General features: G+C 35.7%; 1 protein-coding gene and 1 long non-coding RNA gene across 2 annotated transcripts; one reads left to right on the top strand and one right to left on the bottom strand.

Moving 5' to 3' along the window:
* Positions 1-214: 214 nt before the first annotated feature.
* On the top strand, positions 215-2,281 carry LOC133797954 (uncharacterized). The gene is made up of 3 exons (XR_009875751.1): positions 215-284; positions 570-613; positions 2,015-2,281. It is a non-coding gene; the product is annotated as an uncharacterized LOC133797954 (long non-coding RNA).
* A 12,188-nt stretch (positions 2,282-14,469) lies between these two features.
* Positions 14,470-21,989, bottom strand: LOC133797955 (protein ZINC INDUCED FACILITATOR 1-like). Its single transcript, XM_062236095.1, has 17 exons — positions 21,765-21,989; positions 21,381-21,421; positions 20,121-20,181; positions 19,727-19,829; positions 19,512-19,614; positions 19,374-19,427; positions 19,217-19,279; positions 19,066-19,115; positions 18,887-18,962; positions 18,516-18,728; positions 18,135-18,222; positions 16,954-17,039; positions 16,582-16,689; positions 16,321-16,365; positions 16,141-16,229; positions 14,918-14,961; positions 14,470-14,695 (listed from the first exon to the last, which is right to left on the bottom strand). The coding sequence occupies exons 1-17, from the start codon at positions 21,916-21,918 to the stop codon at positions 14,610-14,612; spliced, it is 1,464 nt and encodes a 487-aa protein (XP_062092079.1). The 5' UTR covers positions 21,919-21,989; the 3' UTR covers positions 14,470-14,609.
* Positions 21,990-24,908: the final 2,919 nt, after the last annotated feature.

Here is a 24,908-nt window from a genome sequence, read left to right on the forward strand (position 1 = left end):
ATCTTTCTCTTTAATTATGTACTAACGATAAACAACTTCTTCGGTGTGTAGCTACTAATTTGCACTTCCTTGACCATAATGCAAAATAGAGCTGTGGTAAATTTTTTTTTTTTTACTTTATTATTAGTAATATTCACTTTCTTCAATAGATATTTATTATTTCGACCAATTAATTTCTTAAATAATTTAAATTAACAACAGGATCAAGATCAAAGAGCTAATGGCATTGCAATGACTACAATGTCTCTTGCTAAAGCAGTTGGTCCATCTATAGGTGGTGTAATGTAAGTAATTCATATTTTGCTTACTGACTTTTGTTGCCAAAAAAAGTTAATTTTAGTTACTTAACTACTGCAACATTTTAGACTATGTATTAAATTTTACTGCAAAAAAAAATTACTGCAATTTTTACCACAAATTTCTCTAACTTTTATATATAGTTTATTTTCTCCTTTCTTTTTCTACATTCTGTAATTAACATAATTAATTAATTATTAATGCAAACTACTCCTAATGTCATACACTACATATATTCATGATTCATTACTTGTTTTAATATTTTAATACAGGATTTCTTGGGCACAAACCCGTCTTGGTGCCTCCATTCTTCCGGGTATGTTAATAATTAAAAATAATATCATTTTATATGAGTTGCTATATCTTTATTTTATAAAAGCATATTTAATGAAGTGTTAAAAAATGATAAATTTTTATATTTAGCACATTTTAGAAAAAAAAATATAATTCAATAATGTTTTAAAAAATGTGACAAATTTGAAACATGTTAAAAATTATGCCAAATATGATACAAAAAAATAGCATCAGTCAAATTTGGGATAATAATAAATTTTGTATTTTTATTTATCATATTACCACTTATTATTATAATTTATTAATTAACAATTATTGACTAACATATTGCATTTTTTATTTTTTATTTTAAAAAAAAGCTTATTATAATAAGTAATTATTTGGAGTACATAATTTAGACAAAAAAAAAAGTATATTTTCAATAAATTATTAACTTTTTAAGTTAATTTATATTTTGTATATTAGAGGACAATTATAAATATTGAGTCAAATATAACATTGACTCATTTTTGTATCAATTTCGACACAAAATTTAAATTTTATACTAGAGATAGTCTAAGAATACATAAGTGAGTAGCTATTTCCAATTATATGTATGCCCATGTTGGTCCGCCAGCATATATTATTTAAACAATTTTTTTCTATATTTATATTTAAAATGAAAAATATAGTATATCTATATTTATTGATTTATAGCTTTGAGTTTGTTATAAAAAATAAAATAATTGTTAACAGCAGAAAGTTCAGAACTAGGTGTTGGGTTGGAAAAAATAAATGTTATTTTTTTAACAATAGAAAAATACCACAAGTATGCCAACAATTGAAATTTATAAACCAATAAGGAAACATTTCTGATTTTGGAAATCAGCTCCTTCTAAACATTTATATGCTGCTTGAAAATTTGTTTATTATCATTCCAAATTGTAGCAAGTGGCTACACTACCACACATTTTTTTTATGTTACCATACATTCTGGTATATACATTTGTGAAAGCTATAACGTCAGACTTGTTACTTGACGTGTTCATTGTAGTTAGAGTAATCATCTTGCACGTTTTGGAAAATTTATAATAGTTGGTGATGAGAACAATGTCCAAAACAATCCAGACGAGAATTTAGTGCACGTGATGGAAATGGATGTTTGAAATATGTTTTTGGCATCCTAAACTATTTCGAAATTCCTAAAAATGTGTAGGTGTTTGCTCTAACTACATTGAACACCATCACATAAAAAAAACTAGAGCTATAATTTTCGCACATGTGTAAACTAGAGCGTACGGTACAATACTGCATTAAAAACATGGGATATCGTAACCGTTTCTCATATTATAATCTAACAATAAAGGTTTTAGACACTAAAAAATTAAGGATTGCATATTTTTGTTTGTGATAATTTATTGAAGGCTTAATTGATTTGATGCAGGTATGCAGATGGTTTTCTTTATCTTAAATGTGATCGAGCTGATTGGAGTGTTTATGACGTTCAAACCATTCTTAACAACGCCATAATTGAGAACCAAATGAAATATTATTGTCTATTTACATACATACAGTAACATAAATCCATATTGTTTATGGATTTTTTTTGTTTGTGCTAGTTTGCTTTGTATTGTAAGAGAGAGCGCATTTTCATATATTAATATTGATTGTAAAACTTTGCTGAATGAAACTTCCATATTTTGCCTCAAAACTTTCACTGGCTCCCACTATAAATATATATAATGGTAAAAAAAACTAAAGAGAGAACAAAAGCACCATATATTGACCCAAAAACAGCTCACTGTACACAATGGATTTCGGGTAACATATCTAGGCCCAAGAAAACAAGTTAGTTACAATAAACTCTAATATCCTAATAACAACCTCAATATTAGTTATAATTCTAATAAAAAATAAATATTTATATATTTATTGATATCATCTTCATGATATTTATATATTTATTAATATCATCTTCATGATCATGTTTCATGAAGAATAGAAGTATAACAGAATCGAGTATAAGCCTGACTGATCAAACAAATATTTAATCATAATTCAGGCATATCGATCGAATATTTCATTTATTTGACCTAATTTTGCATTGCATATAACAAAATTTAATGAAAATTATATTTAATAAAGGTGTTGTTTCGGTAACACTTATTTAAGTAGTTCTTTATTATTTAAATAGAAATTTGAAAATAAAAACAAAAATTGTGCTCTGAAAATTAGCTTTTAGTTTAAATTATGTAGGATATGAACTTTTTTTTCTTTTCTTTACATAAATATAGGGAATTTAAAATTTTGCTTAACTTATGTCTTTTTTCTAATTTAGCTTAGTTGCTGTTTATAAACCATTTTATTATAGGAGACAAACTCCTTTTAGTAATCATCTAGCACCTAATGAGGAGGCGTGTGACACACTAGATTCGGTTTGGTATCAAAAGCAGTATTTCTAATATATGCTTTGTTTTATTATAAATATCTCAATTATTGATATAATTGTATTCTCTCTTCATTAACACTTCTCACAATATATGTTTATGTTTATTGTTATTTGTTATCTTTAATAAGCAATATTACATGCATATTTTTCAACAATTATTTGCTAATTTTGTTATATTGCTTATCTTATTGTTATTTCCTATATCTTAAAATTACTTTGTGTGATTTAGATATATTATTGGGAAATTCACAAAAATATCTAAAATTAAAAAAAAATACTAAAAAGACAGAATCTGGAAAAAAAATTACAAAAATACGGAGGGACATAATCGTAAATACATAGGTTTTTTTTTTTGTTTTGCAAACAAAGTTTGCGAGTTTACAACAATGCAGTTTTTTTGTAACCAAAGTTTACAAATTTATAACTAAAATTTACAAGTTTGTAATCATATGTTGTAATTTCGTAAACAATATTTATAGACTAAATAGAAAATTGTAACAAACAGTTACAAAATTGTTATATACTGTTATCCGTATTTTTGTAATTTTTGTAAAACTTCGTATTTTTCAATTTTTTTTTTAAATTTACACTGCTATGTGTAATTTTCCCTATATTATTCATATATTGTTACTGTGGAATAGTTCTTTTGAACTTGTACTGTTTACAGAGATTTTCGAAAACTACACTAATGAATGTTAGCTAAGAACAAGGATATGGAATGTAGAAGATTCACACAGGATTTTACGTGGTTGGGGCATTAATAAGCCTTAGTCCACGAGTCAGTTGTATTAGAGCTTGGAAAGTCTTTTACAATGGAGTTTCTCTCTATTTTTTGACTGAGTAACTATATACAAGTCGAAGAGAGATCCTTTTTTCAGCGCTCTATCGCCTGCATTTATAGGCTCATAGGAACACTGGATCTGGGCTGGGTATGACTCGGACCCATCAAAGATGTGGATACTCTCGGATTCTCTGGTAGAAGCCCAATATAAAAGATAAAACATACATAGGTTCAAGACTAATTAAGGCCCAATAGGGCGGCCCAAGGACTATACTTCGCCCGAAAAAACGGTGCTTTTAGTCTGGGCACTTCGATTTACGAGGCAGATTCAGGGGACAAAATCAGTCAGAGTACTTGGCAGTGCAAATCTGAAACAGCGGCGTGCAATCCCGAGGTGGCCTTTTCCGTAGGTGAAAAGTGGGGACAACCCCCACGCGTCGTGGGGCGGCTTCAGGGTCACGGATGCTTTTCCTTGCCAAGCCGGGAGGACCTGATCCGGGTTCGTTTACCTTTGTCCTTCTTCGTTTACCACAGGCCCGGACCGTTTACCAGGCTCCGAGATCGTTTACGTATACTTCAAATGTAATCCGACATTAATACGTCTCCCGGACGACTGTCCTAGATCACCATCCCGAACACCATACGGGTCTAGACTCATACTTAGGGTCGTGGCCCTTGGTTACTCCTGTACCAAGCGGGCTCGGGCCGGGCCCACATCCGAACGCCCAGATCATGGGCCTGGACCGTCGTCCCGGGCCCATGATAGGAAATGGGGATAACATTTACCCCCCAAGCCTTCGCCTGGGGCCGCCAGGTGGAGGCTTGCCTTGTTCCCGGACCATCCACGGTTGTCTTCTCAGTTCCTGCTTGGAATCGTGGGTTCGTGACAAAGGGCAGTGATGTTGGGCGTATGCTGGGCCCGGACCGTTTACTAGTGGCCGGGTACGTTTACCTAAGCCCCGCTTCGTGGCAAGGGCACACGTGTCGCCAGGCGACTGCTGCATGGATGGGTCTCGACCTCGAAAGGTCACCTAGCCACCTCAAGGGTCGCTAGGCCTAGGCTAGTGCGTCAGCGTAGAACCCGAAGCGTCCCATCCGCACGGGGGTCCTTCATTAATACTTCTGGGTTAATGTGGACCGTAGCATGGGGCGACCTTTGGCATCCGCCCCTCCTGGGCCGTTAGATCTGAGATGTCGAGGATCTAGCCTCAGAGGGCTCATAAATGCCCCTGCACGATTCTGGACCGTTCGATGGGGAGATACCTATCCGTTGGATCAGAGGCCAGGATTTAGGCCTTTATAAATACCCCACAGACACTCATTTGACATTTTTTACACGCTCGAGCCATTTCAAGAACTGACAAGCTTTGCCTAAGCTTTGCATGTCCGATATCGCCGACGACCTCCACCATCGTCTACTAACTCTACACCGTCGTCTATTTCCGACAGTCCCAGCATTTGCCCATCCACCTGAGAGCACGTCCTGGGTCTGCCCTATCGACGAGTTGCTGAACCGGCTTCACCATTTCAAGAACGAAGTTTTGCCATCTTTACCGTCGGACAACCACCATCTTCTACGGCCAACAACTCACAGTAAGTTCTTCTGACCTTCTTCATGAATATACGAACTTAGGTTGTTCGTTTAATTCGTATGCTTAGGTTGCTAGAATATGATTACACTTAGGAGTTGCTAGGAAGGCCGCCTGGTTCGGGTTGCTCCGGGTCCGGATGCTTCCCGGACAGATGGTGGAGCCTTAGTAGCCCTTTTTCTGTTCCCGATCTGGGTCTCGTGGTTCCTTGGTGATCCCGGACCCGATCCGGAGGGGACTCCAAGCAGTCCTTAGGAGACCCCCCCGTACCTTAACCGATTTTCTTGGGTTTAGGTACTGATTGCTTGGCTTTCTTTCTTTGTTCTCAGATCACCAACTATGGCAATGGGCGTCACCCTCCACTCCGAGGAAGAAGTCAACAGGGCCCCCGTCGTCATCTCCGGGTCTCGGACACCCAAGGGCAACAGGTGGGAAATGAACGTGGTGCCCAACCTGTTCCGGAATTACCGGATGATGTATGTCCTGGAGAAGCGCCTGGGCATAGAGTCCACTCTCGGACTCTTCCAAAACCGCATGGCCAGGATCGAGGAGCAAGCGCACACGTCTATAGAAGGGTTCGGGGCCTGGAGCGCCGGCCACATCAGCGCGGAAGCCACACTCCCGCTCCACGATTATTTCGTGCGGTTCCAGACGTATGTGGGAATCGCGCCGTTCCAGCTCCTGCCGCAAGCGTACCGGCTACTCGCTGGATGGCGAGTGTTCTGCATCGCGCTGGAGATTGCGGAGCCGACTCCTGCAAAAAATCTTGTATTTCTACAAGATGGAGCCGCAGGTTAACGCCAAGGACAAGACCTTGGACGACTTCTACAGACTAAAGCCGCGAGGAAGCTACCCCGCTCCCACCAGCTCCTAGAAGCATCCCCCGGACGTCTGTCATTACTGGTTCATGACGTCTGAGTTCCTCGCGGAGAAGAACCCCACACTGCTATTGGACTTCCAGCGAGTGGGTAAGTGCTTCCCCAATCCTTTTTCTCTTTTTGTTTTATTTTCTTTCTTTTTCTTCATTTCTCATCATATTCCTCCGGGTGGCAGGACCTTTTGCTCAAACTCCCCTCACCCCGTTCATCATGGAACGGAGGAAGTTCTACTCCGGGCTGAGCGCGGAGGACCTGGACGTAGGTGGCTACGTCAACACGGACAACCTCCAATTGGTCAGGATGCTCGCTGCCACCCAAACCATCGTCATCCTGAACCTTCGGGGCATCCAGTGCGAGAAGAGCGTCGCCATCCGGGAGCAACTGGCGTTGGACCACATTGCAAAAGTGGAGAAGGCGGCACGAGCTGACGCGGCCAAGCGAAAGAAGGACCAGGCCCAGACGGAGGCGGCCACTTCGGAGGAGCTCTTCGAGGACGCCCTACTGAACACGGGGACTCCCGGGGCTAGCGTATCAGGGCGAGGTAACTCCCCTTTATTCTTGACTTATGCTCCCCAAGCTGGGGACTTAGCTGGAGATAGGCTAGTACTGCGAGGCCCCACGTTCGGGGCTGACGAGGAGACGAGACCTTCGTCTCCCGTCCCCGTAGGCTCGGAGGTCCTTATGTTCTTATCCGGGTTCCTTCAGTACGGGAATTTCCTGAACCCGGACGACATGGGGGATCGAGTCCATTCCTTCACTTTAGAGGAGTTGGGTTGCGCCCGGGGCATAGATGAGGGTTCGTCCCGGGTCATTATTAGTTTTGATGTTGATTCCTTTGGTTTGCCATTCTAATTCTCTTTTCTGTGCTTTTGCAGGAGACTCCGGCATGTCTACTCCCGCCAGCGAAATGAGGCAGCTCCTCAAGGACAGGGCAGCCAGGAAGCAAACGAGGCGACGGGTCCGAAGCCCAGCCTCAACAAGGAAGTGTCCGGGACGGAACTTCGTCCTGGCGGGGGAGCCCTTGCCATGGTCCCAATTCAATCCGTGGACCCGGGTGCAGTCTCCGGCTCCGCCCGACACCCGGTGATAGACTTGGAGACGGGTGCAGCGGCCAGCCAAAGTTATGGGAAAAAGGGCCTAGATGCTGGTGCTGAGGAGGCCAACACCGAGAAGAGGCCCCGGATGAGGCGGGCCAGCTCGGCCGACGAGTCGCACGGCGAGAGTCGGCTTGCTGCGAAAAAGATTCCCGCATCGCCAGTTCTCCCCATACGTCCGGCACTACTCGAGGAGGGGGAGGCCGTTGTGCAGGATGCGCAGTCCCGGCTGATCAACCAGACCTGGGAGAATGGTCGGGGCTGGAGGGACGACACATACAAGGCCCTGACGATCCGCCGTCAGGTCGAATTCACAGAGCTTCCGGCGGCGTTCAGCACCCCTTAGCCGATCGTGTGTCGGCCAGCCGCCGAGTTAGGCTTCTGCCCTAAGCTTGGGCAGGACACGGCCCCCCTGGCGGTGGACCTGTTGGACCAAGTGGGGAACACCATGTCCAACCTCCAACTCAAACGATACGCCACCATAGCCAATCCGGACGTGCTGTTTATCTCTCATGCACTCCGCCACCAGGCCACCGCGGTAAGTTTTATTTGTATTTCTTCCCCCTTCTTACTTGTTAATAAGGATTTCTCCTAACTTTTCTTTTCTCCAGGTTGATCTGCTATCCCATCGAAGTGCTGATCTGGTGGTCGAGCTAGCCATGAAGATGGAGACGGCCAAGCTGGAGCTAGAGGCAGCCGTGAATCAGAGGGAAGCCGCCAAGGAGGCCCTTTCCAGGGAGACGGCCCAAGCTCGGGCGGACCGTGACGAGTTCGACTGTGTTAAAGCCGAACTGGAAGCGGCTTTGTCTCGGAAAGGAAAAGAGGCCGACAAGAGGGCAACACTCCTCGAGACGGTCGCGGCTCAGTCGGTCCGGGATAAGGAGGAGATCCAGGCCTTGACGGCACGGGTCCGCGAACTGGACGATTCTCTCCATGAGGAGAAGGTGGCGCACGAAGAATCCCGCCGCGAGAAGGAGGAGGCGGAAGGTATGCTGGAGGTCACCTTCAATGAGGCCATTTACATGGCTTGGCGCAAGGACAAGAGTATGAACCTCCTGGTCTTCCCCGATCCGGAATTGAAGCGGGCCGAATTCGAGGCCAAGGAGAAGGAAGACGCGGAGCTCCTGGTGGATGAAGCCTAGGCCCGGATCCTCGCCTTGTCTCCTCTATCTCTTTTTTCTTTGTAATTTTGTAACTTTTTCGGACGCATACGCGTCCAAAACACTTTATGTTGCTTTCTCCGGTTTTTATATATATATATTTTTGTTATTCCCTGAGTAGAAATTTCATTTTATTGCCGTGCCTGATTGATTCTGAGGGTTTGGTCCCAGTTCCAACGCCCGGGACTAGACCAACTGACTAGCTTGTCGAGTTTTCAGACTTAAGCGCCAAGTTTCTGATTCCGGCTCCAACGGCCAGGGCCAACATGGCAGAGTTTATTTTTGGAACCTTGTTCTCCCTTTACCAGTTGTAGGCCACGACTTTTCCCTGGGGCATACCGGATGCTTCTCTCTCCCGGACATCGCTCGTCCGGAGTGGGACCAGCCTTAGGCTCGGTCCTTTTAACTTATATTCCCGAACATCGCTCGTCCGGGGTGGGACCGGCCTTGGGCTCGGTCCTTTTTAATTTATACCCCCGGACATCGCTCGTTCGGGGTGGGACTGACCTTGGGCTCGGTCCTTTTAACTTTATACCCCCGGACATCATTCATCCGGGGCGGGACTAGCCTTGGGCTTGGTCCTCTTTAATTTATACCCCCGGACCTCGCTCGTCTAGGGTGGGACTGGCCCTGGGCTCGGTCCTTTTTAATTTATACCCCGGACATCGCTCGTCTGGGGTGGGACCGACCTTGGGCTCGGTCCTTTTGACTTTATACCCCCGGACATCGCTCGTCCGGGGTGGGACCAGCCTTGGGCTTGGTCCTCTTTAATTTACACCCTCGGACATTGCTCATCCGGGGTGGGCCGGCCTTGGGCTCGGTCCTTTTTAATTTATACCCCCAGACATCGCTCGTCCGGTGTGGGACCGGCCTTGGGCTCGGTCCTTTTAACTTTATACCCCCGGACATCGCTTGTCCGGGGTGGGACCAGCCTTGGGCTTGGTCCTCTTTAATTTACACCCCCGGACATCGCTCGTCTAGGGTGGGCCGGCCTTGGGCTCGGTCCTTTTTAATTTATACCCCCGGACATTGCTCGTCCGGGGTGGGACCAGCCTTGGGCTCGGTCCTTTTAACTTTATACCCCCGGACATCGCTCGTTCGGGGTGGGACCAGCCTTGGGCTTGGTCCCACGGGGTTTGTCTCACCCGGACATCGTTGGTCCGAGCCGGGACTAGCCTGAGCTTGCGCCCCACGGGGTATTTGCTTATACCCGGGATACCCCCCGCAAGTGAGCGGAGACTGGTCTGGGGTCACTTAAGATAGATTCTCATTGCTCGACAATATTTCTTTATGACGTTTTGTACACACCATTTTTATTATTCAAAGGGGGTCGCCCTGAGGCGAACATTGTTTAGAATGAAAATACTAAATTGGAACACGCTCTCCTGACTACTGATAGTATTTACGGAGATGTTCCGTATTCCAGGCTCGCGGGACTTCCGAGTCATCGAGCCGCTTTAAGCAGTATGTCTCGGGGTAGACTTCATGTTGGATCTCATACGGCCCCTCCCAATTCGGGCCCAGAACCCCCACTCCCGGATCTTGAGTAGCAGGGAAGACTCGTCGTAAGACTAAGTCGCCAGCTCCGAACTTTCGGCTTTTGACTTTCGAGTTGAAATGCCGTGCTATCTTGCCTTGGTACATCATCAGCTGCACCTGCGATTCCTCCCGGATCTCCTCGATGAGATCTAGCGATTCTTGGAGTAGGGCGTGGTTCTGGGCTAGGTCATACGTGTCTCTTCGATGAGACGGGATGGCCGTTTCGATGGGGATGACGGCTTCGCATCCATAGACCATGGAGTAAGGAGTGTGGCCGGTTGATGTCCTCTCGGTCGTCCGGTAAGCCCACAGTACATGGGGCAGCTCCTCGAGCCATTTGCTCTTGCAGGCCTGGAGCTTTTTCTTCAGCGTCCCTTTTAAAGAGGACCAAGCGGGCTCGGGCCGGGCCCACATCCGAACGCCCAGATTGTGGGCCTGGACCGTCGTCCCGGGCCCACGACAGGAAATGGGGATAACATGTACAAATACTCACTAGAGAAGTTCTATTGAGTACACTTTTAAGTGGGGTCATTTATGATCCATCCATACTGTCTTGAGGAACTAAATTTTTTCAAAAAGACTAGACTTGTTGAGGCAAAGACATAGACACTTCTAGTCTTATTTGGAAATTATCTAGTTGACTTCAATTGTTATTTGGAAAATTAACACTTTTGTTGTGTTTTTTTCAAATATGTCAACTGAATCCAACATGGATGATGTGACTGTTGAAGGCTATAATCAAGGAAAAAATATTACTATGGGCCAAGAGACAATCCTTATTGTGGCCTCTGTTGTGGAAAAAATGTCAATGATGTCTTCCTGTGGCGTTCTCACCTTGTGTTCTACTTGAAAAACTTTAAGAGGTGGAAGCAAAAGATGTCACGAAATAGGATAAGAAATTTTGACAAAGGATCTCCATCCTATTATTATATCTTCACTCTTTCTCATAGATTATTTTATTATTTTGAAATTGGGGAGGGAGATTCAAATTTTGGACCCTTTTTAGTGAACAGAGATCTACTACTAGACTACAGAGATTTTTTCAAAAATATGGCTTTTATGCCATTATTGTACAAAAATATGGGGATTGTACTTTTGCTAATTTGTATGGGAAAATTTATTAAAGAAAAAAAAACAAACTATGAGAAACACAATTACAAGCTAACTAAATATGGAAGATAAATTTAAACCAAAACACATCAGCCAACATAGGGGTACTATTGTAAAATTAGCTTCCATTCTTCTCTCTCTCAAACCCCAGCCACACAAACCATTTCTCTCTCCAAACCCATCCACACAAACCCATTCTCTCTCCAAAACCTAGTCGCACCATCCCCTACAGTTCCGCCCAGCGCAATCCCCTCCAGCTCCAGCGACCCCATCCAACATCAGCGACCCTCCGTTCGAGAGCTCCAACCATTTGAGACCCCAGCTCCACCCGAGCCCTACCATCCGAACCCAAGTGTGAATTTACACCTCCTCCATGGAGTAACTCTGAGCCTATCCCCACGACAACCCACACCTAGACGCGAACCACCCTCTTCATCTCCATCTCCGTCGTCGATCCCAAGATCCAATGCCACCCCTCTGCAACCCGACCCCGAACCCAGCACTCTAAGTCGAGAACCAAGAACCCAAAAGCTCCGCCCTAGCCTCGTCGCACCGAGGCGAGTCCTAGTCCCGACTGCCAACCCATTTTCAGATCTGAATTTTTTTTTTTCAAATCTAAATTTTTTTTTCTATTTTTGAGGTGATGCAAGGAGGTGGTGGGAGTGGAGAGTCGGCAATGAGAGGCAGGCGGCGACTAGGGTCCTTAATGAGGGAAGAGAAGAAGATGGGAGAGAGAGAAATGGGGTGGATCTGTTTTTTTTTTCTTTCTATCTTTAGGGTTGTGGTAACTGATTACCTTCCCATTATTTGTGTGTATATTTCTGGGGGTAATGGGTTACCTTCCCGTTCTTTGTGTGTACATATATGGGGTTAACTAGTTACACTCACGTTCTGATGTATGTGTATATTTCTGGGTTATTCATGGTAACTAGTTACCTTCACGTTCTGATGTGTGTGTATATTTATGGGTTCTTTATGGTAACTGGTTACCTATGTTACTAAAATCACAGTTACTTCTTCTTCCTTTTTTAATGAAGTGCTCTTCCTCTTTTTCTTTCAAATTTGATATTTTTTTCATATTTAATATGAGTAACCTATCACCCCTCTTATGGTAACTGGTTACCCCTCTTATGGCAGAATGTTACTCCTTTCAAGGTCATTGGTTACTAGGGGTGTTCATAAAACTGCCCACATCGCACAAACCGCACCACACCGCACCGCAATTTGCGGTTTAGAACCCTTTGCAATGCGGTTGCAGTTTGTATTTTTGTCAAACCACACGGTGCGGTGCGGTGCGGTTTGCGGTTTTAAATTTTATAAATGCAGTTCAAACCACACCGCACCGCATCATTATATATATTAACTTTTTTATATTATTTTTTTCAATTTTACTACATTAAAAGTTAATGCATAAATATTTATATAGTATAATATAATATAATATACACAATATCTAGAAAGAAATATAATGTTTCATAGGATGCTAACACATATCATTCTTCAATCTAAGGATATTCCTCCTTAATTAAAATAATATTTACGTTTATATTACATTTTTTATTTGTTATTAGTTTGTTATATTTTTATTGTTTTGCTTAAAGTTTATTAGCTTATTGTACATTTAATTATTTTGTTAAACACTCTATGGTTATGAGATTTATTATGAATCTTTCTTAATTATAATATTTAATTGTTAAATTATTTGGCGATAGGTATAAATCGCCAAAACCGCACCACACCACATTTTTGCGGTGCGGTTTATGCGGTTTGAGGTCTATGCGGTGCAGGTTGCGGTTTGGAAAATTGATCAAACCGCATATGTGGTGCGGTCCAATAAATTAGAGAAAAACTGCACCAACCACACCACGAACACCCCTACTAGTTACCACTCCTGATACATGTTATTTAACCTAGCTCTAAGATTTTATTTTTACATAACTATAAAAAATCAATCAAGTAATTAGTTACCTTAACTAGGATTTGAAAAAAAAAACGTACAATCTAAAAAAAGAAAAATAATGTTTATAATAAATAAAAAAATAATAAACACAATTCATATTATAAAAAAAATGCAAAACGACCAAAGAAAAATTTAATATAAAAAAAAACAAATAAGCTAAAAAAATAATAATCAAATTACAAACATACCCTTCCAAATTAATAAAACTTGAATAAAAGCAAAATTATGACATAAACTAACTTATATACAAAAATATTGGAAAATAAACTCATAAAAGTGAAAATTCTTACAAAAAAAAGTCATAGATTAATTTTTTTTTTTTTAAAAAAACCATATTTTTGCACACTATTAAAAATCTTATATAAAATGTAATTGCCTACGGTCACACAAATTATTATATTTGGTATGACTTAACATGTAATTCGTTTCATTATGGTTTATTGTTAAAACTTGAAATCCATGTTCCATGATGTAGTTATTAATAAAAAAAAACCTAACCTCCTTAAATTATAATGATATTTTTTTTCTTTTTTTGCCTATCTAGATTATATTCCTCCTCATTTTGGGAGTAGTCTATATATTCTACCAGTAATGCTACACACATTTATAATTTACCTACTTTTTTTTTGTCAGGGACCAATTTACATACTTTAATTGCACATACATGTAATTAAATATATGTAAAAATGGATATTGATCGCCTTTAAAATTAAATAAAAAATTATGCCCAATAGGGAAATCTCAATTCATTGGAGCTTTCTATTTTATTGTATCGAAAGCCCCAAATGCACCATATTTTAGGAGCCCGAACTATGTGCTTGAATAAATCATCATCTATCCATTACAAGATGAGAACTCCTTCCCCTTCTTCTGATCAATGATAGAACACGACTCATTTTGCATCATATCAAAGGAATTCTTTGGTTCGGTCCGAAAAAGCAATGTCACTTGATCATTATCAAACTATTGGCTACAATATTTTTCTGTCTATGAGGATCTTATCATTACCAAACTATTGACTACAACCTTTTTCTACCTGTAAGGATCCTACGAGAGTATCTTCTACTTCTAATATATAAATATCAATTTTATAAAAAAATATATATATATTGCCCCCTTTTATGCTTTAATTCTGGCTCTATCACTGATAATGTGTATTTAATTTTAACTATAAATATTTTTAAGTAGAGATCACATCACCCTTAATTGTATGATTATGATTTATTACATATCATAATATGTAATTTTTGTGTGCAAATTAAGAGTGTGCGAATCGTTACTTATATCCTATTCTAATTCTCCAGTTAAATAATATATGACCATGATCAACTAGAGAAAGTAAAGAGCACAAAAGATTATTGCTATTCTGAAGTGAAATATATAATTTCACTATTTTGAGTAGTACAATACATCATACATGAGCAAGCACCACGAAACAAATATCTAATTTCCTAGGCCTCGATAATTTAATAACACTACTCAATGTGTTGTTAAAAACGGTTTAAATGTCATTAGAACTCCAAGTGCCTCAACGGCATTCAGGAAGAAGAAAACCATGTGGGTACCTACATTTCATGAATTGACTTTGGTCAAAAATCATATAGATTAATATTTGAACACACAAATTCTTATGCATCTCAATTTATAGTAATAATAAAAGTTAAGACTGACTATGCGATGTTTAAAAAATATGATAGCATTGGTTGGATAAATTTTGTTATGTAATTTAGTTAAGAAATTCAAATGTGTATTGAAAGGATTAATTCAATTATAAATTGGTAACATACCTGGGAGGAAGAAGGCATCTAGACGCTTTTCTGACCAGGAAAACCTGTTGGGATGAAGAGCATGATTAAAACATTCAAGTTTTTTGTTTTTTATATTAGTGGAAGGAGTTTCCAATTAGGGGGTATAGTATAGACTATACCTCACATTCAAGTTAAATTTTGAATAAGAGAATAATAATAATAATAGAAAATTACTAAAGGGTATATATTCCTATACCAACTAATGCATGCTAGTTCAATAGCTTATATAGAATCTCATTTTCATTGGTATGATTAGTTCGCGATTAGAAAACTGTATTTTTGAAAAGTGGAATTCTCAAATGAAAATCTGAATTTAGTGACTAAAAACATGTTTTTGAAAATGTCATTGGTTCAATGTCAGTAAACTGTTTTTAAGTTTTAAAAAATTGAATCTGTGATTGGTATTAAATTTAAAAATATAACAGAAACTAAATATGTGAGATTTTGGAAAATAATTTCATAAAACTGAGAAAACGAGCTTTTCTCGTTTTCAATTTTCCTTAACAAATTTTGGATACAGATTTGAATTTGATTTTAAAAAATAAACTACCAATCACTAATTATAATGGGTCCCACTAATTTTAAGTATTTAAATATTTTATATTGTGATATGCATCCATATATATTAAACATCAGTTAAAATATGTTTTCAATAAAAAAAAACATCAGTTAGGATATCAAAATTAGACTGAATATTTTTCTCAAAAAAAAATACAAATTATTTTTAATTTTGATATGTGTCCCTCCACATAAAAGGTAGTGTTATTAAGTTTTTATTTTATTTTTGGCCAACAAGCACAAATATCACCTAAAAATAAAATTAGTAATGCTAGACACACAATATTTATATTTTATGTGCATATAATATTATCCATAGATATTTTAAGTGAAGACCATATAAGTTTTAATTATGTAGTTAAGATTAATTATATAAATAGTGTGTATAATTTAAGTATGTCACAATCATTAAATAAAATTTACATATACTTTTTTTTGTCGCAAAAATTTACATATAATTACTCAAGTATTAATGTTGGATTTGTATTTTTTGCTTCTTATTTAATTCCGAGATAGTTTATTCTTTATTTATTTTGTCATTTAAGTTTAAAGTATTAACAAAAGAAACTTCTGACCACTCACTCCCAGTTTCCAATTGTACCAAAAAAAAAAAAAAGGTTTGTTGAGTATGAAAGGTAACTTACACTGCACCACCAACAGCAGGGCCAACAGCTTTAAATAGAGACATTGCAGTCATGGAAAGGCCATTAGCAGCACCTCTTTGTTCTTGGTCCTGTTTGTTAAGTTATGCAATCAACTTAGTTAAATTGAGACACTAATGAGAAGAAGAATAAGAAGAAAATTGAACCAAGATTACAACTTACCACAGCTCTGTTTTGCAGTATGAACAAGCCAGTTATAAGAGAAGCCTATACAGTCACCCAAAGAAAAAACAAAATTGTTTGAGTGAAATAAAGAAATAATGAGGCTTTGTAGGGCACATAGAAAAGAAAATCAGAGAGATAAATAAAGTGAAGTGGTAGATATGAAAAAAGGAATTTATGATGTTGAGGCTGATTAAGCATGGTGTTAGCTTGAAAGCAAAAGAGGCATATATATATATATATATATATATATTCACTTACAGCTAAGAAGCTCTTTAGCATATTTGCAATGTTTAACACCACAAAAAGAGTAGCCCCGGATAAAAGGGCGAAATATGGGAAACTAGTCAATAGAGGTATCGTTAATGCCTGCACATGGAAAAAAGTTATATCAAAAATCAGAAAAATGAAAGGAATAAAAATTACTATTGTTAGATGATATACACTAGTCTAGTAATGCAGTTAGTCATGTAGTTATTTTATTTTCTTTACCTGTATTAGTGTAGTAAGTTAGAAGAGTTTGTTACAGCTTACATGAGCTCTTCTTATAACTATTAGGTAATAGTTTTATATATATATATATATATATATATATTACAACTCATAAAAAAGAATAAAGATGAAGAATATTACCCCTGAAGCACGACAGACCATTATGGTTCCAAAAAATTTCTCCACAACTGGATATATGAACATCTGAAAGGCAAGAAGAGCAACACCTAAAATTCGAATACGTTGTTAGTGATCACTGATGATATATCATGGCATATTTACTTCTAATATTAAGATAAAAAAAGTTCAATAGATCTTGTTTGATATGCATTATTTAGAGTAGTAGAGGCAAACAAGATGTGAAACTAAAGTCAAATAATCATTAACTTGGTGTATAAAACATCTAAAATGGAGTGCTTTAAAAGTAGTATATAATGATTCCTATTTTGGTAAAATTGAACTCTAATAGTAGTCTAAAATATGTATCAAATTTGGCCAACAATAAATATCACATTTTTAATTACTTGTTTGCCACTCATTAAAACAAATTAATGATTTTTAATTTATCTTTAAAAAAATTAATTATTTTTGTATATTTTCAATAAACATTAATAGCTATATTGATTTTTTTTAGTCAGTTTGCACTTTGTGCATTGGAATACAAATGCAAAAAGTATGTCAAATATATCATTGACACATATTTTAGGCTGAATTTGTCACAAATTATACACCATCCATTAGAGATGGTCTAAGTTATATAATACAAAAGTATAGAGAATTGCTAAGAGGCACCATTGGTGCCAACACCACAAGGAGGTGGCTTATTACTATTAGTGCAATCTAATATTGAGTGTCACATATTTGAATTTAATAATTATTATAAGGTATAACTAACCAACCATAAAGTGCAATCTAATTATTATAAGGTATAACTAACCAACCATTGGTGCCAACACCACAAGGAAGTGGCTTATCACTATTAGTGCAATCTAATATTGGGTCTCACATATTTGAATTTAATAATTATTATAAGGTATAACTAACCAACTATAAAGTGACACTCCACTTGTTGTTGGACGGGCAACTTAAGGTGACAAGTAGCAATATTCAAAATATAATATGGTCCACTAGTAATCTAGATCTAGATCTAGATCTTGAGAAAAAAAGAATAAAAAATCAAATTTATTGGAAGTTGTACAATCCCTTCTGCATTAAATCAACATTGGAATTTGTAGTAGTAGGGATGCATATTCATACGAGTAAATGCAAACACATGAATAATTATTTTGGTTTAAAAAATACAACATTAAAAAAAAAATTACCTGCGATTGCAAGAACTTCACCAACATCCTCTGTTGAGTAACTCAAACCGCCAAATTTTTTAGGACTAACTGCCCATAATGAGAAAATCTATACCCAAAAAATAAAAATAAAAATTCTGATTATTAAATTTACCACAATTAGGAATGAGAATTAACGAGGAAATGGAAAATTAAATTTAAAAAATATTTCGAAATATAAAAGCTGCAAGCACTACACTGCACTGCACTAAATAGATCAAAACATTTCTCTTTTGACACACTCATATACTTAATATGTGGATTCCACTCAAATATGAAACAGTTTTAAGTTTTCTAAGTGAAAAAAATAAAAAGAATTAAATGTATTATAAATAGAAGAAAAATGAGCATAATAAATGTTACCTCATTGTATGCCATCTCATGAAGTGAGAATACACAATAAACAATAATGGAAGACATTAAGGGCCAATTCCTAAAAAGATTATTAGGTCTCTTTTCCACTTGACTTTCTTCTTTACTTTGATTTGTATTAATTACAAAAGAAGCGGTTTCCAAAGAGTCAAAGGAATCAGTAATCGAAGCTCTGTTTTCCCCATCGTGCTTGTGTAACGTTTCCTGAAACAATTAACAATTATGTTTACTGATCATTAAAAATCAAATTTGATTTGATTTGTCTCAATCTCACTATTGATCTTATACACCTAAATAACAGAAGAATTATTATGTAATACATTGACAAAATTAGATTGGTAAGAATGAAATAAGATGTGTACCGGAAGCCAGAAACTTATAATGAGAACCACAACTGCAATAAGTGAAATGCAAAAGCATGGCAAGAAGTATGGAAACCTGTAACATTGATTGAAGATTAATTTCGTAGTTAGTTAGCAGAACATATTTTAAGTACAGAATTAATGCAATGTATATCTAAAAAAATATGACAATAATGTACCTTCCAAAGAATGAATCTTTTGAGAAAATATGTGGGTACTTCTCTGCTGGCTGTTGAATCAAAAGTTTGTATATAAACATTGATCACACACACAAAAAAAAAATGTATAGATATTAATTGGGTATTCTACGAGAAGAAGAAAAAGAAGTACCTGAGCAAAGAAGCCTCCCATAGCAGGGCCAATGACCAATCCTATGCCCCATGCTGTACTGACCTGGAATAAGCATTTTTTCAATATTTAATTTCTAACTTTGCTGATGATGATAATGATGTAGTAGTGCAATTATAAAGGACTTTAAAAATCTCACTGTTGACATTCCTAGAGCTTGGTATTCCTCTCTGAAAATCTCACTTGCATATGCCTGGTCATTAGGAAATGAAGTCAAGTTATCTCATGGAGAAGAAATGTTTTTTTTTGGGGGGATTATAATGAAACATTATGATACCTTCATTGGTCCAAGTATACCATTCAAACTTCCAAGAAGAAACCTTGTAGCTATGGCCATCCAATAGTTTACACTAAGGCCAAAAGCAGTGTTGCATACAATCCTGGGTAAAAAGTTTTTAAGTCAGATTTATGTGACAAATTAATCATCTAGATTTACTCTATAAGATATGGTCAATTTCAACTTTAAAGAGGGAAAAAGAATTAATTACTGACAATGCAATTGTCCCAAATATTATGACTGGTCTTCGACCATAACGATCAGCCATTACTCCCCAAAATACAGACGTCAAAGCTCTTCCAAGCATGTATGCAGAGCCTTCAAACAATTTTTAAGATTGTTAACACAGCCACATTTTTATGAAAAAACAAAATGGATCCAAAAAAAAAAAAAGAATACACCAACACTTTGTTATTATGCCAAAATTACAGCAAAATATTCAGTGGCATGTCTTGAACATGTAATAAAACGAGTGAATAAATTGTTAAAATTTTATTAATTATTTGGCTAATAATATGAGAAATTGTTAATATAATAGAAAAGGGTTATTCGAAATAAAATAAAAATTTGGTTGACAAGTGAAAAGGATAAAAAAGAATATAACCTCACCTACATAACCAGCATAGTAGGCAATATCTTCTTCTCTACCAGCAATTTTTAAATCTCTAACCTGTGAACATTGATTAACATCATTATATGTTATAAAAGAATAATTGTTTCAATAATAATACTGGGATATTCTGTAATTTGAAAATTGATATAAGATGAGATTATGTGCTTAAATTTGGTCACATATTATATGGTACAAAATAAGTATATATTCTCATAAATAACATGATACTATTTTATATAAACTTTAAATTATAAGGTACCAATGACCATTATCAAGAATATAGAGTATTATTTTATATTAATCTTTAAATTACAAGATATTCGATGATTTTTATTAAAAATAAATAGTCAAAATTTATATCTTTAAAACACACAGTACTAAATAAATAAGTATATTTACTTGTTTTACCAACATTAACAATGGGTACTACTAACAATGAGTACTACTTTAGTTAGGTTAGCAATTAAAGTTTATTTTATTAAGTAATTATTTTATAGTTAAATAAGAGATTTTGGTTATAAGTAATGATCCGAATTCCCAAAATATGTACGTAAAGATTACATAAGTGATACTATTTTTTAAAATAACAAATTTCAATTTTGATAAATATGATTGATTATATTAATATATTTTGTGTGTAAATGTCATTACTTGTTTATATATAAATAAATAAATAAGAGAGAGGGTCACAAAATTCAATTATTTGGAAGGTAATGAATCCTTTTGTCTCTACGCATTTAAAGGTTACAAAGATCTATAGGCTCACGTTGTGGATCCAAAGAACGAATCTTATGGCTGAGGTATGTACCTTGAAACTAACCCTCTGCCAGTACCAATCCATATTATTTGTTATTTTATTCAAATAAAGTCTTGGGATTTTTCTGCTAGCCAAATCTTCTCAATTGCTGTCTTATAATAAAACAAAAATCATTTTGAAATAAATCCTTCAAAAAATGACTTCTTATTAGATTTATTGATTTAGATCCCACTTATATTCATTACAATATCAATTAATTTAACCTTTTTTTTTAATCAACAACAGCTAATAGCACTACTCTAGTATCATTAGTCTATAATAAGACAACACGTACTTTGAAAATGACTGTTTATGATATTGTGGTCCTAATGAATTATGATTGTTTTCCTTTGTGAAAAATATAGAGATGTATATTTTTCATGTTGGAATTAATTATAAAATATAATAGTATATAAATACACCAATAAATTGAAATATGGACAAATAATTGGAAACTCACCATGAAATAGAGGAAAGGAAAAAGGGATGATATTGGCAGAGCTGAAAAACGAAAATATATATATACATTAATAAAATGAATGACGTAGAAATTTATGGAGAATAATAAATGCATACAATTTATGCTGATAACATTTTTTTAATTAAAAAAATTACTGATTTGGAATAGAGGAAAATCACATTATCACAGGCATAAGAACAAGAGGGAAAGAAAAAAAAAATAGTTCACCTTTTAGGCTACTTTTACTAAATTTCACATATAATAATAATTATGAAAACAAAAAACTTCAGACAAATTACATAAAAATATAGATTAGGAGAAAAGTAATGAAAAATATGAACAAAGGAAAGAAGAATAGATGAGAAAGTTGAAAGAAAGACTCACAACTAGCAACGACAATGATCCAAATATTAAATACATCTCGAAAAGGAAAGCCTCGCTGTGAAGCTTTGTACTGATCAACCTTACAACCAGGGCAATCAGGGTAGTAGTACTCCTTCTTTAATAACTTCTCTCTATGCTCTTCTTCTTCTGCCATTTTTGGACAAAGAAGAAAGAAAAAAAAAAGAATAATAAGGTGAAGATCACTGATTTGTGAGAAGATGTTTGGCTTTTGCTACCTTATTTAAAGGGGAAAAAAATGTGGCAAAATTGCTACCAACTAACAAAATAAGTAAAACAATGAATAAATAAATAGTTTAAAAGAAGAAGAAAAAATAAAATTGTCAAAATCAGTGTTTGTCTTGATCACTGCACCGCTACACATCATTGCACACGTTGACCACACTCTCAATAATTTTGGTCAGATTATTATTATTTTATTTTTTTACAGATGTAAAGTAATTTCAATATTCTCTAAACTTAACCATATTTATGATTATTCGGGGGAAAAATGGCTCCTATTTATTCATTTACTTGTATCCTCTTGTGTATGTTAAATTATTGTGTAAATGATACTTGTGTAAATTATTGTGTATTATTTAGTTCCCAATTTGTTTTTCTAGCAATTACATCCCAACTTTTTTTTTTTTTTCGTCTCAAATAAGTTTTTAATATTATATTTTATTAAATAAACCTTAATTTACAAAAGTAAAATAAGGTAAAATAGGATTTTGACAAAAAAAAACATAACATACATTTCTACTTAAACTCCCAGTGAATTATTAAAAATTCTTTCTACACATATAAAAAAAATTATTGTTGTTCGTGAGGAGTTCAAATAGAAAAGTGTCATGAGAAAAAAAAAAAGATATGAATAGAAGCATCCTTAATAAGTTTTATGCTTTCAAAATTTAAAATATATAAACATTTTTATTAAAAATAATAAACTAATTAATATATACGTGATATATTAAATATTTTAGAGATATAATAAAAAATATTTTTTTATTATTTCTTAATATTCGAAGAAAATGTTTAGGTCAATTAACCAAAATTATATATTTAGTAATAAATAATTAATTAAAATGGGCTTAAAGAGAAAATAGGTGCTTTTTTTTTTGTTGAAATCTCATTTTACCTTTTTAAATTAAGGTTTATTTAATAAAATATAATATTGGAAACCTAAGTGATCCAAAAAATAAAAGTTGGAGATTTAATTGCTATAAAAAAAATGAGGACCTAAGTGATACAACTAGTAAAGTCTCAGAACCCAAGTGCTATTTACCCTAAATTATAAAATATTGCTATGGGTACCCACGACTCTAACCTTTTTTTTTGGTCGGATATAAGGGGATCACATGGTGCAAATCCCAGCCCCACCCCTTCGGTTTTCATCAATCTAGGGGCCCACATGCCAGCTATAGGAGACTCATATCTCATCCTTCCTTATTTGCGTCATCTGCAAATGTGCATTAAGGGTTCTCATCCCATTAAGGAGGAAACTGTTGGTTTTTATTGATCAAATAAGATATTATACGCAACGGAACAACAATCAAATTGTTAATTTAATCCCATAAGATTACTAGATCTACTTCTTCACATGCATATATATATTGAACCAAAGACATGAATAGAAAAATTATCTCAGGTCTTTCCTTGCTGCTATCTTTTTGTATGGCTAAATCATTGTGATCTCACACCAAAATCTTCCAAAATGTTCTCAGCACACAAAGAACGAGTGTGTGCTCGCTATACAAACAATAGGCAAAAAACTATTTATCAGATGTTCTCAACACATGAGATCTGATAAAGTTTGGACCTAGGTTTTGTGAAGAATAGTGACTTTTGTTTGTGTCACTGTTCTCTTTCTCTGAGAGAGATTTCTAGATTATTTTCTATCCCTGAAAAGTTATATTCTGTAAAGTTGATATCCTATATTTAATATATCCAATATATTAAAATAAAATCTTAGTTATTTTAAACAATTTAAAAATAACTAATCAGTTATCAGATTTTTGTTTAAATAATAATATTTTAATCAAATTACAATATCTCATTATTTATTTAATATTTAAATAACTAAAATTGTGGAACTTAGAAACTGATTACAGTCTCTTATGCGTGTAGCACAGTGACTGTGTACTATGCTACACGTGTACCACATGCCAATGATGGCATGTGATTTTTCCCAATTTTTATTATTATTTAAATACCAAAAATTCCAAAAATAAATTAATTACATTTTTGTTAAATCAAATAATTGATTAATTACACATAATTAAACAATAATTATGTTTGATACATAGAAAAATATTTTACTTATCACATAAGTCATTTTTGTCCATTTTTGTGTTTACCTTTGTCAGTGTTTGTTTGAGCCATTTCGGGGACCATGAACCTATAACATTAAGCTCCAATAAATAAACTAAATAATTAAACTCTTTAATTATAATAGTTAATTTATTAATTATGATATTACTCCACTATAAATTCAGAATTACACTCTTTATGTTATAGATATACTTTTACATAAATATTTTCATAAGTTGTCTATTGATATAACCATCTTACAATAGTTCAACCCTCTAATTAATTAGTTCATAAATTAGAATGGAAGAATTACCATTTTTCCTTTCTAATTTACTTCTTATTCCTTAAGTACCATTAATTCACTAGTGAATAATTAATCTATAATCTAATCATAAATTTGAGCTCAAAATCATTCAGTTCCAGAATTAACCCTTAAGGGAACTAATATACGATCTGTTAGGAAAGATTAGATTCCGTATTATTGATATATGTTCCCAGCCATCCATGATATTAAATCTCCAAAACAAAATTCATTAGCCTAATTCTTTGAAGAGACCTTAATGAATGAATCAAAAGATTTAATAAACATGAACAGGAGTTCATGAACACTCAGGATTTAGGTTGTTCTATAAATGATCATCAGTTATGATATGAATTACAAGTCTTTATTGTTAAATGATTTTTGGATAAAGACTTTAATTCATATCGGTCCATGTCATATATAATCATATTATATAAAGCACCTTTACCAAGATGTCTTACCAAATCAATAATCTAAATCTAGATTATTTGTATCATTATGATACTCAGTAAACCGTACTTACAACTCCAATTAAA

This window comes from Humulus lupulus, chromosome 8 (genome assembly GCF_963169125.1).
Source record: "Humulus lupulus chromosome 8, drHumLupu1.1, whole genome shotgun sequence".
Lineage (NCBI taxonomy): Eukaryota > Viridiplantae > Streptophyta > Magnoliopsida > Rosales > Cannabaceae > Humulus > Humulus lupulus.